Source organism: Juglans regia, chromosome 9 (genome assembly GCF_001411555.2).
Source record: "Juglans regia cultivar Chandler chromosome 9, Walnut 2.0, whole genome shotgun sequence".
NCBI lineage: Eukaryota > Viridiplantae > Streptophyta > Magnoliopsida > Fagales > Juglandaceae > Juglans > Juglans regia.
Genome location: NC_049909.1, coordinates 16,108,316 through 16,125,275, shown reverse-complemented (window position 1 = coordinate 16,125,275; position 16,960 = coordinate 16,108,316). Strand labels below are relative to the sequence as shown.

Sequence of the window (16,960 nt, the reverse complement as noted above, 5' to 3'; positions counted from 1 at the left end):
TAAATGTTGCTTTTGGATTGGCCAAAATCTAATAAGAGTATGTGTTGTCATCTAAAAGATCTTGGAAGAATAATGAAGTCAATATAGAGAATGGGCCTATACTAGGAACTGATGTGAATAGAACACACAAAACAGTGATTCCAACTAAAAAAGTTTTCTCATCACAGATGGATGGAAAAAGAAAGAAAGACTTGTGTTTCCATTGTGATGAAAAATAGAATCCTACCCATCTTTGCAAGAATCCTAAGGTGTATTTTTTGCAATTAGAGGATTTTGTGGAGAATACAGTCGAGAGAAGGAGGGAATTGAGACAATCCATGTGTGCACAGAAGAACAACAGTGTGGTGGAGAGGATTTAGAAATCTTTATCCATGCCATATATGGTTTTCCCAACAATAATTCAATGAGATTGTTGGGGAAAATTGGATCTTTATTAGTAGAGATTTTGGTGGATTCAGGGAGTACTCACAACTTCTTGGATCCTTTGGTGTAGTCTTTTAAATTGAATATTTAGAAGGATTCCAACCTCCCAGTTAAAGTGGCAAATGGTGAGAAGATTTTAAGTCAAGGGAGATGTGAAGAATTCATCAAGATTCAAGGAACTAAGCTCAGGGTTCCAACTAAGTTCAGGGTTCCTTTCCACGTTGAATCTTGGTAGATATGACATTGTTTTAGGGGTACAATGGTTGAAGACCTTAGGTCCTATTAATTGGGACTTCACTAATATGACTATAGTTTAATTTGCAAGACATACAGTTGATGTTGAAGGGCCTTAACCATGAGAATATAGCTATAGAGGCTACATACAAGCAATTTAAGTCATCTTTTCCAAGGAAGCAAGCTTGGTTACTACAAGTGGTGGCAATAGAAGATAAATGGCGAGAGCTAGGGGTGTAAACTCAAACCGGAAAACCGGACCGGACCGGGCCGAACCGGACCGGTTTTACCAGTTTTGAACCAGTCCGGTCCGAAACCGGTTTTTAAAATGTAAAAACCGGCCGGTTCCGGTTCTGGGATTTTTTGGACCGGACCGAACCGGTTGATTAAAAAAAATAAAAAATAATATTTTTATATATAAGTTTTATACAAAATTTTTTATATATATTAAATATTAATATATATAAGTTTTATATATAATGTATAATTATAAATTTTTATGTGAAATTTTATATATAACATATATATTCATATATGAAATAATTTCTTATTATAATTTTTAAATTATTACATAAAATATTAATATTAAATTACTAAAAGTTTATAACTAATACTAATATATAACTTATAACTATACCAATAGTCTAATATTAATACTATTATATTGTCTAATATATTAATAAAAGTATAAAACAGTTTTTTTTTAAATCAACTTTTTTTTTATAAACAAATTTTTAATGACAAATTGTGAAATTTATATTTTAAAAAAATCGAAAAACCGGACTGGACCGAACCGAAAACCGGTAAAACAGGAAGTACCGGTTTATGAAGATAACCGGTGCGTAATCGGTTTTGAAAAATACAAAACCGGTACATACCGGTTCAGTCCTAGATTTTATCCAAAATCGAACTGGACCTGACCGGTTACACCCCTAGCGAGAGCAGACATTGCAAACTGATGTAGCAGTTGTGATTCAAGAATTTTAGGAAGTCTTTGAGGAACCTGTGGGGTTGCCTCCTACTCGAGTATGTGACCACAAGATTATATTGAAGGAAGCTATCAATCCTACGTCAATGAGGCCTTACATATATCTTTACTACCAGAAAACAGGAATTGAGAAAATAGTTCAAGATTTATTGAAAAGTGGGGTGGTTAGGCCAAGTCAGAGCCAATTTTCTTCACCAGTCTTGCTTGTTAAGAAGGCAAATGGATCTTGGCGAATGTGTGTCGATTATAGAGCTTTAAATCAAGAAACCATCAAGGACAAATTCTCAATTCCTGTCATTGATGAGTTACTTGATGAGCTATTTGATGCTAAGGTTTTTTCCAAGCTTGACCTTAGATCGGGCTATCATCAAATAAGGGTGAGAGAAGAAGACGTTCCCAAAACAACATTCAAAAATTATGAGGGACACTATGAGTTTCTGGTCATGCCATTTTGTCTCACAAATGCACCAATCACCTTCCAATGATTAATGAATGAGGTATTCAAACATTTCCTTAGGAAGTTTGTTTTGGTATTTTTTTAATGATATTTTGGTTTACAACCAAAATTTTTCTGAGCATTTGACATATTTGAGATCTGTACTAACAATCTTGAGAAAGCATAACTTGTTTGCAAAGATGTCCAAGTGTAGATTTAGTGTAATGGAAGTGGATTATTTAGGCCATATAATTTTTGGTGAAGGGGTCAAGGCAGATCCTTCTAAGATTGCTTTGATGATAGAATGGCATGTTCATTCTTTGAAAGGTTTCTTGGATCTCATAGGCTACTACAGAAAGTTTGTGAGAAACTATAGGGCCATAACAACCCCATTGATCATGCTGTTGAAGAATTCATTTTCATGGATTGAAGAAGCTAGAGTAGCATTTCAAGAATTGAAGGCAATTGTCACTCTGACTCAGCCTCCAATCTTGAAATTACTTGACTTTACTAAAGAATTTGTGATTGAATGTGATGTCTCGGGTGGAGGATTGAGAGTTGTTTAATGCAGGAGGGTCATCCCATAGCATTCTTTAGTAAAGTCTTGAAAGGGAAGTCTCTAATGCTATCAACTTATGAGAAATAGTTGTTAGTTTTGGTATCTGCAATGGGGAAATGAAGGCCATATTTGATGGGTCAAACATTTAAAGTGAAGACTGATCAACAAAAGTATCTTTTGGAGCAAAGGGCAGGAATTGAGGCCCAACATAAATGGATTGCAAAATTGATGGGGTACAATTTTAAAATTGAATACAAGAGGTGGAGAGATAATAAGGTTGCAGATGCATTGTCAAGAAAATGGGAAGGGAAGAGGCAACTTTAGCTCTAATCTCATTTCCTGCAGCAATATGGATAGATGAATTGAAGTAAAGTTATGCCTTGCCTGATGAGATTCAAGCTATTGTCTCAAAGTTACAGAATGGGGAAAAGGCTCCAAAGCATTATACTTTACAGCAGGGCTTACTTTTGAGGAAGGGAAGATTGGTTATTGTACCTCAGTCTCCATTTAAGACTAAGGTGTTACAATATGTTCTCTACAATCCTCAAGTTGGTCATGTAAGGTACCATAAAACTTTGCAAAGAGCTAAAAGGGACTTTTATTCGAGTGGGATGTGCAGGGATATTAAAGGGTTGGTGAAGACATGTGAAGTACACCAACTCAACAAATATGAGACTGTTTATCCAGTAGGCTTGCTACAGCCCTTACCTATCCCTGATTCACCTTGGTTGGACATCTCAATAGATTTCATTGAGGGATTACCTTTATCCAATGGCATGAGTGTGGTATTTTCTGTTATTGATAGATTGACTAAAATTGCTCATTTTTTCTCTCTTTCTCATCCATATTCCACTGCTAAGGTGGCCCAAGTATTCTTCTCGGGGGTGTTTAAATTACATGGTATGCCAAGAATAGTAGTTCTGATAGAAATCCTGTGTTTACCGATGTATTTTGGAGGGAGTTATTTCAGATGCATGGTTCTTCACTCGCATTTAGTTCATCATATCATCCCCAGTCTCATGGCCAAACTGAGGCTTTGAACAAATGTTTGGAGGGGTATTTGAGGTGTTAAATTGGTAACAAGCCTAAAGATTGGGTTAATTGGCTTCTTATAGCAGAGTGGTGTTATAACACTACTGTCCATGCAGCCACTTTGATGTCCCCATTTGAAGCTCTTTATGGGTATCCTCCTCCCAGGTTGTTGACTTATATTTCAGGCACTACCATTAATGCAGCAATTGATCAACAACTAAAGTCAAGGGAACATATTTTGCCTCTTTTGAAGGAGAATCTACAGAAAGCTCAAAATAGGATGAAGATGTTTGCTGATAGAAGGAGAACTGAGAGATCTTTTGAAGTGGGAGATTGGGTATTTTCAAGGTTACAGCCTTAACGACAGAAAACAATAGCTATGAGGCAGAATTTGAAGCTATCTCCTGGATATTATGGCCCTTTTTCAGATTGTAGAAAGAATTGGAACAGTGGCATACAAGCTTAATCTACCCTCAAATTCAAGAATTCACCCAATTTTTCATGTGTCTTGTCTGAATAAAAAGTTGGGTGAACAAGTGTTTCCTTTGCCCTCACTTCCACCTATGGGTGATCAAGGAGCTATACAACCCGAACCAGAAGCAATTCTGGACAGGAGGATGAAGAACGTGGGCAATCAAGTAGCAACTAAAGTTATCATTAAGTGGCTAGGTGCCCTAGTCGAAGATAGCTCGTAGGAGAAACTCTGGAAGCTGCACAACTTATAGCCCCACCTTGTGGGCAAGGTGCTATGATGGGGGGAAGTTCACTGGTTTGCCTTGTGGACAAGGCTTTGAAGGGGTGGAGATTATTATGTGAAGATTGAAGAATAACGAGATTAACGGCTGGAATAAAGGAAGTAGAATGAAATGGGGGCATTTGAAAGAATTAATAAAACGGTGTGATGAAGGTTAAATGAAACGGTGCGTTTCATGGGGAAGAGGGGAAGGTGATAAGTGTGTTTTATATGTTGTAGTCTGCGTTTTACTTTGATTAGAACGGTGCGTTTAGATTGTATTGTGTATATAAAAGTGCATCGTGTAGATGGAAGGCAACAAAGTGTTTGCAGATGATTTTCATGTGGTGGTTCAGAGTTCCTGGAAAACTCTCATCAAGAATTGAAGTGAATAATTATTGATTTCATCCATTCTCTTTCTTAAGCATTCTTTGGCATTTTCCCATATTTACCTTTTCTTTATTGGTAGTCCTTTACAAGAGACACCTCCTATTTTTATTGTTCTTGTCATAGACCCAACTACAACTGATAAAAGTCACTCCTTTCATCTTCTTTCTTACCGCAGTTTGCAGACCCATGAGTCCCTCAAAATTCCTTTTATACAACCTTTTTAAAAACAAGTAGTGTGGTAAATTTATCTTGCAATGTGGAAGTTTCTGGTGATAATAGAGATGGAACATAGGTTGACACCACACTTCATCATTCTTTTTGACATTTCGACATTTTTAATCAATTTCTGCTTGTATTTTTCGATTTTCTATTTCCAGAATATTGGTAGGTCGATGAGTTCTTGAGGAGAGAGAGAGAGAGAGAGCACTTGCAGATCAACGGGCTCTTGAGAAGAGAGAGAGAGAGCTTGAGGAGGTCGATGGCCTCTCTATTTGTTTTAATAATCTCAATATGGTTTTTTTTTTAATTATTCTCAATATGGGTTTAAGTAAAAAATAATTCTCCTCTTCATGGCATCTAGTTAAAAAAAAAAATTATACTCATCATCCATATACCACATACTACATTTGATTTTTTTATTTTTTTTGGTTTTATTTTTACTAAATTAAAAGAATTCTTCTACTCATCATCTATACACCACATATTTGATAAGTAAAAAAATTAAATAAAAAAAAATCACGTATAATGTGTGATATAGGGATAATTAATAGAATTTTTTATAATAATAATAAAGAAAAATAAAGAAATCAGACATGATCCCACGCAAATTTAAACTTGACCTGGCCAAGTGGTTCATCTCAAGTCGGGTCCTAAATATCATTCAATTTCAATGAAGATTTGGACATAATTGGACCAAAATTAAATAGAGATTATGTTTTTCTCCTGGAATAATCTTTGTCTGGTTTTAATAAAGAAAAATTCTATTTAGCAGTCTTACATCACACATCTGCTGAAGGAAAAAATAAATAAAATAATTCTTTTATTCAGTAAATGTGTGGTGTATGACTCTTAAGTAGAATAACTATTTAAAAAAGTATAGAGATGCGTTTTATACTATTATTATACAATCAATCTACTTCTATAGATCATGATAATAAAGTAATAAATTTCAGATCTACGGAACTCCATTCAAGTGAAAAAAAAAAATTATTATTTTGTGAGAATTGTTAGATATACAAAACTTTATCTTTTTTAAAAAATAAATTTATAAACTGATGCAACTAAATGCGACAAATGTAATCTATAAAACTTTTTTTAAAAAATAAATTTATAAATTAATATAATTAAATGTGATGTAGTCAAATTTACTTTACAATAAATATAACTTCAAAATATAATATATCATGTCAACTCCCGTGTATTTGCAAATTTAATTTTATAATATTTTTTAAACTAAGAATTTCTTCTATTTTTTTACTAATGACAATCATTTAGACGGATAATATAACAATGGTGAAATATTTTTTTTTATAATAAGTAGTTTTGATGTTCTGAAGATCAAAACTTTGCCTTCGTCTGTCGATATTAAATTTATTTACAAGTTTTTTTTTTGAGTTCAGTTCTGTTATATACAGTTATTTTTATATATTATATTTATATAATTTGTTAGATAATTATTTTATATTAAAAATAATAATAAAATTAATTATATTAATAGAACATGTAATAAATATGTAAAAGTGATGTTATATAAAATTTTTATTTTTTTATTAACATACCACACACACTTGTTGGTAATTAATTTTTATTTTTATTTTGCGAATATAATGCCACCTAAAAGATTTATGTCGCTGGATGAATGCCACGAATCACGAGTAGCATCCAAACCCTACTTGACGCTCCGTATATCTATAAATAGACGCAGTTTGCATATCTTTCAACGACGCGAACCCTAATCTGGCGGCTACAGGTACTCCATCCCAAGTATGCTTTCAGATCTGAGATTATATAGCCTTTTTAACTGCGTTTGATATTTTCAGATGATCTGAATTGATTTGTGAATGATAGTGTTTTATTGATCCATTTGAGATGTGTTTAAATATAAATAAGTGAATATATATGCTTGAATGTATGAAGTATGTTTATATAGGTTTGGCTCTTTTACGTGAAGTTGAAAAAATTGTGGATCTCATCGATGATTATTTTGAGATGAATTGAGATCACTTTAACTACCTAACATAGCGTTAGAGTTTTTATCAACAAATCCGCAGTTGATTAATTTTGTATAATTATTATTATATAAAAATCCTTCATAACGCCAGATCCGATTGAATGGTGTAGAGGGGCCGAGTATATTGTCTCGATGCTATAGAAGGGTTGTATAAAAAGTTATGCATTACATCTGTTTGATAAAATGTCAAAGTGGTCGAACAAATCTTAGATCCTTCTTATTATGGTGCTTATTTTCACAGTTGCTTTTCACGCATACATATTCTGCAGGTCAGAGAAGTACACAACTGTAGTGTTAGTTTCAATTTGAAGATTAATGTTAACATTTATAACCAAGTAGACTTGGTGCAAATTTTTAAACATCTTCGAAGGGTAGATGGTTATTTGCGCCATAATGAATAAAAAGCTCCCACCTTGAAGGTTAATATTCCTTTAGCAAGGCATCCTATAGATGTGATGAAGAAGTGATGCTTGATATGTTCCTAGAGTATTTGAGAAGTCATTTAATATGGTCGTCAATACTTCAAGATTATGTCTTCAGGGGGCATTATTAGATGTGGTTGTAAGAATATCTGAGTATGTTTGAACTCTGTGCTGTCATATTTTGGAAGCATTTGATAAAATCATGAAATGAAGATTATGAGGTTATTTTAGAGCAATACATATTGAAGAGGTAGAATAAGAGTGCAAAGGCTGCAATTATTGTGAACGTTCATGGATGTTAGGTACTGAGTAATCCTAAGCCAGAAAATTCACGGTTCACCAGCTTCATCGTGGCATATAGTTTCAAGTGTCCTTAAATTCGTGGGTTTATTATTGCTTCCACCCAACCAATGCCATTTTTCAATTAATGTTTGAATTGTTTTGGCCTTCTTTTTCCTAGTAGTTTCATCCATTTAATTGGCATTGTTCATTATTTGATGAAGGAATCAAGCATCTATGAGAATTGAAGTTGATTCTTGTTCAATCCCATGAACTTCTTTGTGGCACAAGTGAAGAAGCATCATGTTTTGGTGTTCAATTAAACGGATTATGGTCATGTTCTCGAGGCCGCCTTCCAAGCTGTCAAGAAACAGAGTTTGAGTTTGATTTTTGAGATGCTGAGGGCGAATTCAGGACTCCGGTGGATCAAAGACAAACAGTCAAGATTCATATTTTCTCTGGCTGCCATGCATCGTCTAGCTAAAGTCTTTTCTTTAATCTTAAAAAAAAAGATTTCAGATGATTTTAGGTTGACGATGCAGGACAGCAAGAGAAAAAGTGGTGTTTACCCCTATCTTTGTGCATAATTTGAGGAACACTGATATTTTTATAAAGATGGTGACGACATCAGAACCATTGCATATAGCAAAGATGTCTGCAGCTTTCACGGCATTCCCGGTGCAACTAAGGTTCTATCTCATTTCAAGTTTCTTTTGTATAACTTCTTTCATCTTTTTTGTAGGAAGGTATAACTTTCCAGACCGGGTTCTACATGATGTCTATCACCCAGGAACTGGATTCAACGAAGAATTGGGGATGTTGTGAACTCACAACCATCATGTTCCTTGATCCCCAATCAATGCACATGACACCCTAACACCCCACTCCTGTTTGAGAAAAATACAACCTAAAAGGAAAACCGTATCTGTTGTGTTCAGAATTAATCTATAACCGGGGATGTCAGCAGCTTTCACCATGCACAATGGATAATATCGCTGGTGCAGCTTTGCAGATGCAGAGAGAACGTTCTCTCACTTTAAATTTCTTTTGTATAAATTATTATTGTTGGAGGGTTACGTAACTTTCGAAACAGAAAACTTGTAACACATGATATTAGGATTTCTCTACTTCTCAAATTGGATTGTCCAATTTATAAAGAGATTGACAAAACATGTGACGTTATAATTTTAAAATTTTATTTTATAATTTCAAATTAAACTATGTTATGTGAATACTTTACTTGGTGTGCACATTGATTTGATAATTAAATCTTTTTTCTTAATATGGTTTTAAGTAGAAAGGCAAACATAAAATTGATTTTTTTATAGTTAGCAAACATGATTTGGTTTTTAAGGCATCTTGTAAAAAAGTAATATTAATGAAAAATAAAAAAAAATCGAACGTGACCCGGACTCGGACTTAAATTCAATCTGGGCACGCGGTTAATCTCAGGTCGAATCTTAAGCACCATTCAGTAGGGGTGGGCGGCGGGACATTGCTTTTTGCCACCTCATGTCCACCGCCTTGGCCCTGTCTGGGCATCGCAAGCAAGCCTGCAAGGAAAGCAGCCATCATCCTCGTCTCTTCTTCTCTCAGACTCTCCCTCGTCGCAGACGTGTGTTTGCTTAAATTTTTACTATTTTTTTTATATTTCCGATTTGTTGTGCATTGAGTTTGTGTTGTGAATTTTTTTTGTGTATTTTGTTGTGGATTTGTTTTTTTTTTTTTTTTTTTTAAATATATATATATTTTTAGTTGTGAGTACCGTGGGTGGGCGATAGACTAGGGAGCGAATGGACCAATTATCCACTCTCACAGTCCGGCACATGGACGCGAGCCGCCCCAAGATGCAGTGGCGGATCTAAGGGTGCAAAAATCCCTCTCAACCCATGTGGGGTGGCGGGGTGCGTAAAGCAGGCAACCCCGTCCTGAGGGGTTCGGTTTGCACCCGTACCATTTAGTTTCAACCAATATTTAGAGATAGTTGGATCAAAATTAAATAGAAATTATTTTTTTTTTATCAAAATTTTAATAGATCTTATGTTTTTTCCCTAGAATAATACATCTCATTTTAAGAAAGTATAGAGACATGCTTTATGCAATTATTATACAATCAATCTACGTGCTATACTTCATCTAACTTAAAATATATATATATATATATATTATAAATTGATGCAGCTAATTATAATATAGTGAGATTTGTTTTACAATAAATATAACTTCAAAATAAAACATATTCTATCAAATTATATCAATTTGTATATTTATTTTTTAATTTTTTTTAGATTAAGCATTTTTCTTATTTTATTACAAATGACAATCATTTAGACGGATAATATAATAATGGTGAAATATATATTTTTTAAAAGTACTTTTGACGTTCTCAAGATCAAAACTTAATCGCCTAACAGGTATTAAATTTATTTAGTAATTTTTTTATTAACTTACCGACATTGATACTTAATTTTTTATGAACATAATGCCACTAGTCCTTGCATCAAAATTATGTATAGAAAAAGGTTATGCTGATGGTATTTTTTTATTGAGTTATTCTATTATTAAGTTGATTTAGAGTACGTAATTTTTATTAATTAAATTATAATATTGAATTTTAAAAATTAAATTATGTTATATGAGCATTTATTTATCAGTTAGTGTGAATAATACACATATTAAAATATTATTATGATATAATTTGATTTAAAATAATAAATTTTAAATTTAAATATTATAAATTAAATTTAAATAACATGAATATACTATACACAATTTGAAAATATAATAACTACTTTATTTTAGTAACAGAAAGGTTTACGTCGCCGGATGAATGCCACAAATCACAAGTGGCATCCATGCAAACCCTACTCAAAGTGGAAAAGTAAGATATCTATACAATATATTTTATAACATATATTATAAAATAAAGATATTTTTATAAAATAATATTAAAAAATTTTAAAATAATTCACAAAAATATTTTTGTTTTAAAAAAGTATTATTATGTAAAGAATAAATATAAATAGAAACTATTATTAAGAGTATTTATTTTGTACATATGATGTGACATTATTTAGATCACACATCTATCTAAGTGAGTGTTAAGAACAATCAATTAGAAGTAACTATATAATAAATACAAAATATATACTGTTATAATAACTTTTTTCTAACATTTTCTTATGAAAAATCTAATGAAAATTGACATGTGTTTATCATTTTTCTAAGCAGAAACCCTACTCCGAACAAACCCTATCCTTCCAACTAATGTCGTCGTTCCATATGTCCAATCTATAAATACACGCAGTTTGCAGATCTTTCAACCACGCAGAACCTACTCTGACGGCTGTAGGTACTCCATCCCAGGTATGCTTTTAGATCTGAGATCTCCCGTGTGTGTTTATTTTTTTGGGGGATTTTCAACTCAGCGTTCCCTTAGAATTTGTCATCAGCAAATCAGCAGTTTGATTAATTTTGTATAATTATTATTATCATGTAAAAATCCTTCATAAAGCCAGATCCGATTGAATCGTGTAAAGTGGCCGAGTATATTGTCTGGATGCTATAGAAGGGTTGTATAAAAAATTCTGCATTACATTTGTTTGATAAAATGTCAAAGTGGTCGAACAAATCTTAGATCCTTCTTACTATTGTGTTGCTTGTCAAGCATACATATTCTGTAGGTCAGAAAAGTACACAACTGCAGAATTAGTTTCAATTTGAAGATTAAAAAATTATAGAGACTTGTTTATACAATTATTATTGCATCCGCGCTCGGCCAATACCATTTTTAATTAATAGTTTGAACTGTTTCATCCATTTATTAGTCTTTTTCCTACTAGTTTCATCCATTTAATCGGCATTGTTCTATTATTGACGAAGGAATCAAGCATCGATATGAATTGAAGCGGATTCGTGTTCAATCCCATGAACTTCTGTCTCACACAAGTGAAGAAGCATCATGGCTTGGTATTCAACAAACGGATTACGGTCATGTTCTCAAGGCCATCTTCCAAGCTGTCGTGAACGGGAGTTTTGAGTTCGATTTCGAGATGCTGAGGGAGAATTCAACACTTATGTGGATCAAAGATGAAAAATCAATATTCATATTTTCTCTAGCTGTTATGCATCGTCTAGCTAAAATCTTTTCTTTAAACTTAAAAAGAGATTTTAGGTTGACGATGTAGGACGTCAAGAGGAAAATAGGTGTTTAGCCTGATCTTTGTGCATAATTCGAGGAACACTGGTATTTTTATAAAGATGGCGACGAGATCAGCACCATTGCATATAGCAAAGATGTCAGCAGCTTTCACCATGGCATCCCCGGTGCAACTAAGGTTCTCTCTCTTTTCAAGTTTCTTTTGTATAACTTCTTTGTTCTTTATATATATAGGAAGGAACTGGATTCCACGAAGAATTGGAGATATTGTGAACTCACAAGCATCAAAGCCCCAATGCACGACACCCCAACACCCTACTCCCTGTTTGAGAAAAATACAACGGAAAAGGAAAACCTTGTCTGTCGTGTTCAAGATCAATCAAGACGTCATTTTTAACTGCTGCAAAAATTGTATCAAATAATGTACAGTTATTAAAGTAGTTGATTACGAGGAATTATTGTGCTTGTTAGTGATGCGAGCATAATTTTCCTTTTATGGTTGTTAAAAGGAATCGTATTTCGTTTTATTTAATTAAATGTTTCAGATTTTTAACTTTGACTTGACAATTTCATGTTGGGAATTTTATCACAATTCCCAGACCCAACATGAAATTGTGATAAAATTTCAGCTCTAAATATTGGGTGTCAATTTCGTTCAAGTTACTCGTTTGTTTTTGTATATGAGATAAAAGTTAAAAATTGAATAAAATATTATTATAATATATTTTTTTAGTATTATTTTTGTTTGAAGTTTTGAAAAAATTGAATGGTTTATTTTATTTTGTATGAGAATTTAAAAAATTTGTAATGATTAGATGAGATGAAATGAAAATTTTTATAAAAGTGAACGAGACCTTAGTTTGTATGAGTTAACATAAATCTGTTATATCTATGTAAATGTGTTAAAATTTCTCCATCTTTTAACTAACTTGTTAATTGTGTTTGGATGGAGTCAAAACGTGTAAAATCTAATTCTAGATGAACTCTCATAGGGTTGGGCGATGGCACCGCACCTCGTCCGCTTGCCCTCCGCTCTACAATGCCTGGATGGTGCGGGCCACCCGTCTAATGCAGGGTGCCCTGCCTACATCCCACACAAACAGCTGGGGTTTAGGGCCTAGGCTTGACCCCACCCCTTGCTAAGTCTAACCTAAAATATTTATATTTATAATTATATATATAAATTTGTTAATAAAACAACGTTTATCTTAAATTTTATTTTCCTATTTGTTGTGTATTTTGTTTTGGATTTATATTTTGTTGTGAATTTTATTTTGGATTTGTATTTTGTTGTGAACTTTCGTTTGTTTTAGATTTGATTTTTTTTTTTTTACTAGTTGTCTATGCTAAGAATGTAATTTGTAACTGGTTTGATTTAATCCGATTCTGGATATAATTTAAAACCGAACTGGTATATATTGATTTTGAGAATTGAAGAATTAATAACGAACTGATTTATCATCGAAATAGAAACTATTGATTTTACCGGTTCTAGTCTGATTTTACCGGTGTAATTTTAATGATGAAAACGTTACGAAGTTTTCTTGAGTAGATAAAGATGCTAGTATAATATTAAATTTAACAATAGTCTATATAAGTTAGACTATACACCTTTTATATGAATACATATGATCGAATGTGTAGAAATGTATTTATAAAAAAGAATTAAGAAATACTTTGGCTACAAAGTAATTATACAAAAATAAATCCACAAACTGATGTGGTGTGATATGTTAGATTATAAAATTACTTTTATTGTAAAGTAGATTCTAACAGATTACATGAAATTATATTAGTTTATGAGTTTATTTTTGTATAATTCCTTTATTTCTATGGTATTTCACGAAATAATATATTATACAATTCATTATGCCATAAAATATATTTATCTTTGATATATATATATAAAGTAAGTTTATATTAATAACTTAATATTAATATTTATGTTTAAGATTAAAATTTATATATTATATCAAATGTTATAACTTATATTAAGATTGATAAAATTAATTTTATATTATTAAGACTATTAGATATGGATAATAAGATTTTTAAATTTAATGTTTATGTTAATTAGCAAATTAGCATATAATATATATAATATAATATAAAAAAATTATATATATATATATAAATTGGTCCAATTCGATATTATAAAAAAGTAAAATCAAAACCAGATCGACTTTGAATCGATTTTACAAAATTGGAACCAATATCGAGCTTAATCGATTCATCAATTTTTTCATATTTTTCTCAACCCTAGTCTACATCATGGGTGAGTAGTGGACGAGAACCTACATCCGGACAGGAGGCCCCAACCAATAGATGTAGGGCCGGATTCTAAGGGACGGGGTGTGGGAAAGCCGTGCCCCGGCCCCGGGAGTGCGAGTAGCATCCCTAATTCTCACCTACTAATGGTTATGCCAATAACATGTGTTAAAAAAAAAAATAGTGAAAGAAATTAATTATGGCAAAAATCAGAAAGTGAGATAAATTTATAAAATCATTAGAGAATACTACAGTTAAGAAATCTTACAAAATAAATATATTTTATTTTATATAATAAGTTAAATCTATTTTTTAATAAAAATAATTTTATAATCTAACGTACAGTTATCTATACTAATGCATTTATCTTTTATTATAGTTATTGCTTTACCCTTTGGCTATCTCCTCTGTTGTAGAAATATTAAAAAACTGGCCGGCCCTCAAAATTATAAGATTTTTTTTGCATTTTATAGTTTGTGAAGGTAGTAATGTAATTATTCTCGCAGGATCAGCATTTATCTTACAGGGTCCACATGATAATGTAAGGAAATATAGAAAAAGATCATTTCCATTTCTTGAACTTTCCCCCGAACATCCCATGCTTGCCAAACTTGCCGTGTTTCCCATGCTTTCCAAACTTGCCGTGCTTGAACTTTCCATGGTGCTTAAACTTCCCATGATGCATGTGGGGACCATGAGGATAGTGGGGGCCATGAGGATAGTGAGAGCCATGGCTGAGATGGTGAGCACCATATGCAGCTGCAGCAGCTGCACCCCCAGCTATGAGTGGCCCAATGCCTCCATGTCCTAAACAAAACAGCAAACGGATCCAACCACTTGAATGTGCTCCTTACATTATCAAATATTAAGGATTAAATTTGGGTATTTACCTGAATGATGTGGAGCAGATGGACCAGGATACCCAGATGGTGGGTAAGCACCAGGAGGATATCCTGCTGGTGGGTAGCCTTGAGGTGGGTAACCATGCGGCGGATAACCTTGTTGTGGAGGGTATGCTCCTGGAGGATATGCCCCAGGAGGAGGGTACTGTCCTGGAGGATATCCATGGCCACCATGATGGCCATGGTGTGAGAATAACCCTTTGTCAGATTCACCATGCTTATCCTTTCCACCACCCATGTTTGTCAGCAAAGTAACTGAAGATGCAACATCAACGAGAAAAATACACCAATCATTCAAAGTCTAAAAGGAAAAAAATTGAAACAAATACGCACACGACAAACCTGAATATCAAATAGCAATGCATAATACGATGAACAGTGAGTTGAGATGAGCAGTGCGCTGAGATGAGATTAGATAAAAGTTGAATAAATATTATTATAATATTATTTTTATTTTGAAATTTGAATAAGTTGAATTATTTATTATATTTTGTATAAGAATTTAAAAAAATTGTAATGATTAGATGAGATGGATTGAGATGAGTTTGGAGGATTTTTATATCCAAACCGGACTTGAAAGTTGTAATAAAGTTATAATGATTATATGAGATGAGTTGAGATAGTTTTTTAATCCAAACAAAGCCTAAAACTTCTTTATCAAAGAAGATAGAGATTATATGTTCTCAAGTCAAATCGGGTTAGGGAAAAGTTGTTCATCTGCTCATCAATTCCACTTGCCTATGTTTTTTGTTTTTTTTATTGACATCCGAGTGTCCAGAATAGCATCCTGATTAATTCTAGGGCATAGGCCGCCAAGGAGTTTTCCACAAGTTGCACCTTAAATAATTTAAGAAAAAAATCTCTCAGTCTGATAACCCCTAAAGATTATTTACACCCAGTAAGATTTTGCCTATAGTAACATCAAGCTTTCCATGTTTCTTATAGAGCTATATAATGGCGGGTATAAGCCTACAAAAATTATATGCTAATTAGATGAGCATAACAACAATATTTTTTTTTTCTAGAACAAAATTATTCAAGCAGGCAAAATTTTGTATGAAAATGGGACATTCTGTCCAAATGGAAAGAGAAAATGAGAAAGAAAGATGCTCTTCTCCTATCTCGATAAACAAATCCGGATTCTCGATTTGAAAACACAGTGACAAAGAGATAATCTTTGAACAGGGAAAATGGTGGTTCTTCAGGTCCCCAAATGAAGTGGCTTATAATGTGAATCAAACATGATCTAATGCAAATGATACTTTGCAAACCCAAAATCCGGACTCTCTTTCAATGCATGTGATGATTGTGGTTTATGGGTATCCTAGGAAGAAAAATCACCCAAGAAAGAGAACCCTTAGATTCGTTCACCACCCATATGCAGCAAACAACAAACACAGAAATCTACGTGCAAGTCAGAAACACATTGCCGATTATCAAAAGCAAAATCACATTTTAACGAACAAAAATGGAGAGACAAAACGCTTACCGATTGCTTTCTGATTCGATTAGCGAGAGAGAGAGAGAGAGAATGGAATAGGGGAAGAGGATAGAAATTTCGATTTATAGGGAGCGGTAGCGTCTCTATGTCTTGTTCAGAAACGCGTAGTCCACGCATCGAGTGCATGCATTTTTTTGCGCAACCAACAACGCGTGGATGCTTTGCATTAAAGTCAAGCCAATAACTTAGGCACCAAGACAACACCTCAAATAAAAATGGGGTGGTCGGATTCCATGAAAGGAAAATGCATCGAATATTTAGGATTTTGTTCGCTTCTATTTCAGTCATTGCCTTTCTAGCCTGAAAATATAATCACTTCCTTTCTCTTGCTGAATTGAATGGCCGGAATTCCATGCTCTACTTTTTTCCAAATGTTTTCACGAGTTATAAATGAAGATTGGGTT

At 33.1% G+C, this 16,960-nt stretch overlaps 1 protein-coding gene and 2 long non-coding RNA genes across 3 annotated transcripts; 2 read left to right on the top strand and 1 right to left on the bottom strand.

The window, feature by feature from the left end:
* Positions 1 to 6,734: 6,734 nt before the first annotated feature.
* LOC108991581 lies at positions 6,735 to 8,849 on the top strand. Its single transcript, XR_001996164.2, has 2 exons — positions 6,735 to 6,778; positions 7,951 to 8,849. It is a non-coding gene; the product is annotated as an uncharacterized LOC108991581 (long non-coding RNA).
* A 2,079-nt stretch (positions 8,850 to 10,928) lies between these two features.
* LOC108991559 lies at positions 10,929 to 12,438 on the top strand. The gene is made up of 2 exons (XR_001996162.2): positions 10,929 to 11,092; positions 11,609 to 12,438. It is a non-coding gene; the product is annotated as an uncharacterized LOC108991559 (long non-coding RNA).
* A 2,158-nt stretch (positions 12,439 to 14,596) lies between these two features.
* Positions 14,597 to 16,655, bottom strand: LOC108991560 (glycine-rich protein A3). Its single transcript, XM_018965867.2, has 3 exons — positions 16,545 to 16,655; positions 15,044 to 15,310; positions 14,597 to 14,960 (listed from the first exon to the last, which is right to left on the bottom strand). Exons 2-3 carry the CDS (start codon positions 15,291 to 15,293, stop codon positions 14,716 to 14,718), a joined length of 495 nt encoding a protein of 164 aa, XP_018821412.1. The 5' UTR covers positions 15,294 to 15,310; positions 16,545 to 16,655; the 3' UTR covers positions 14,597 to 14,715.
* Between the last annotated feature and the right edge of the window lie 305 nt (positions 16,656 to 16,960).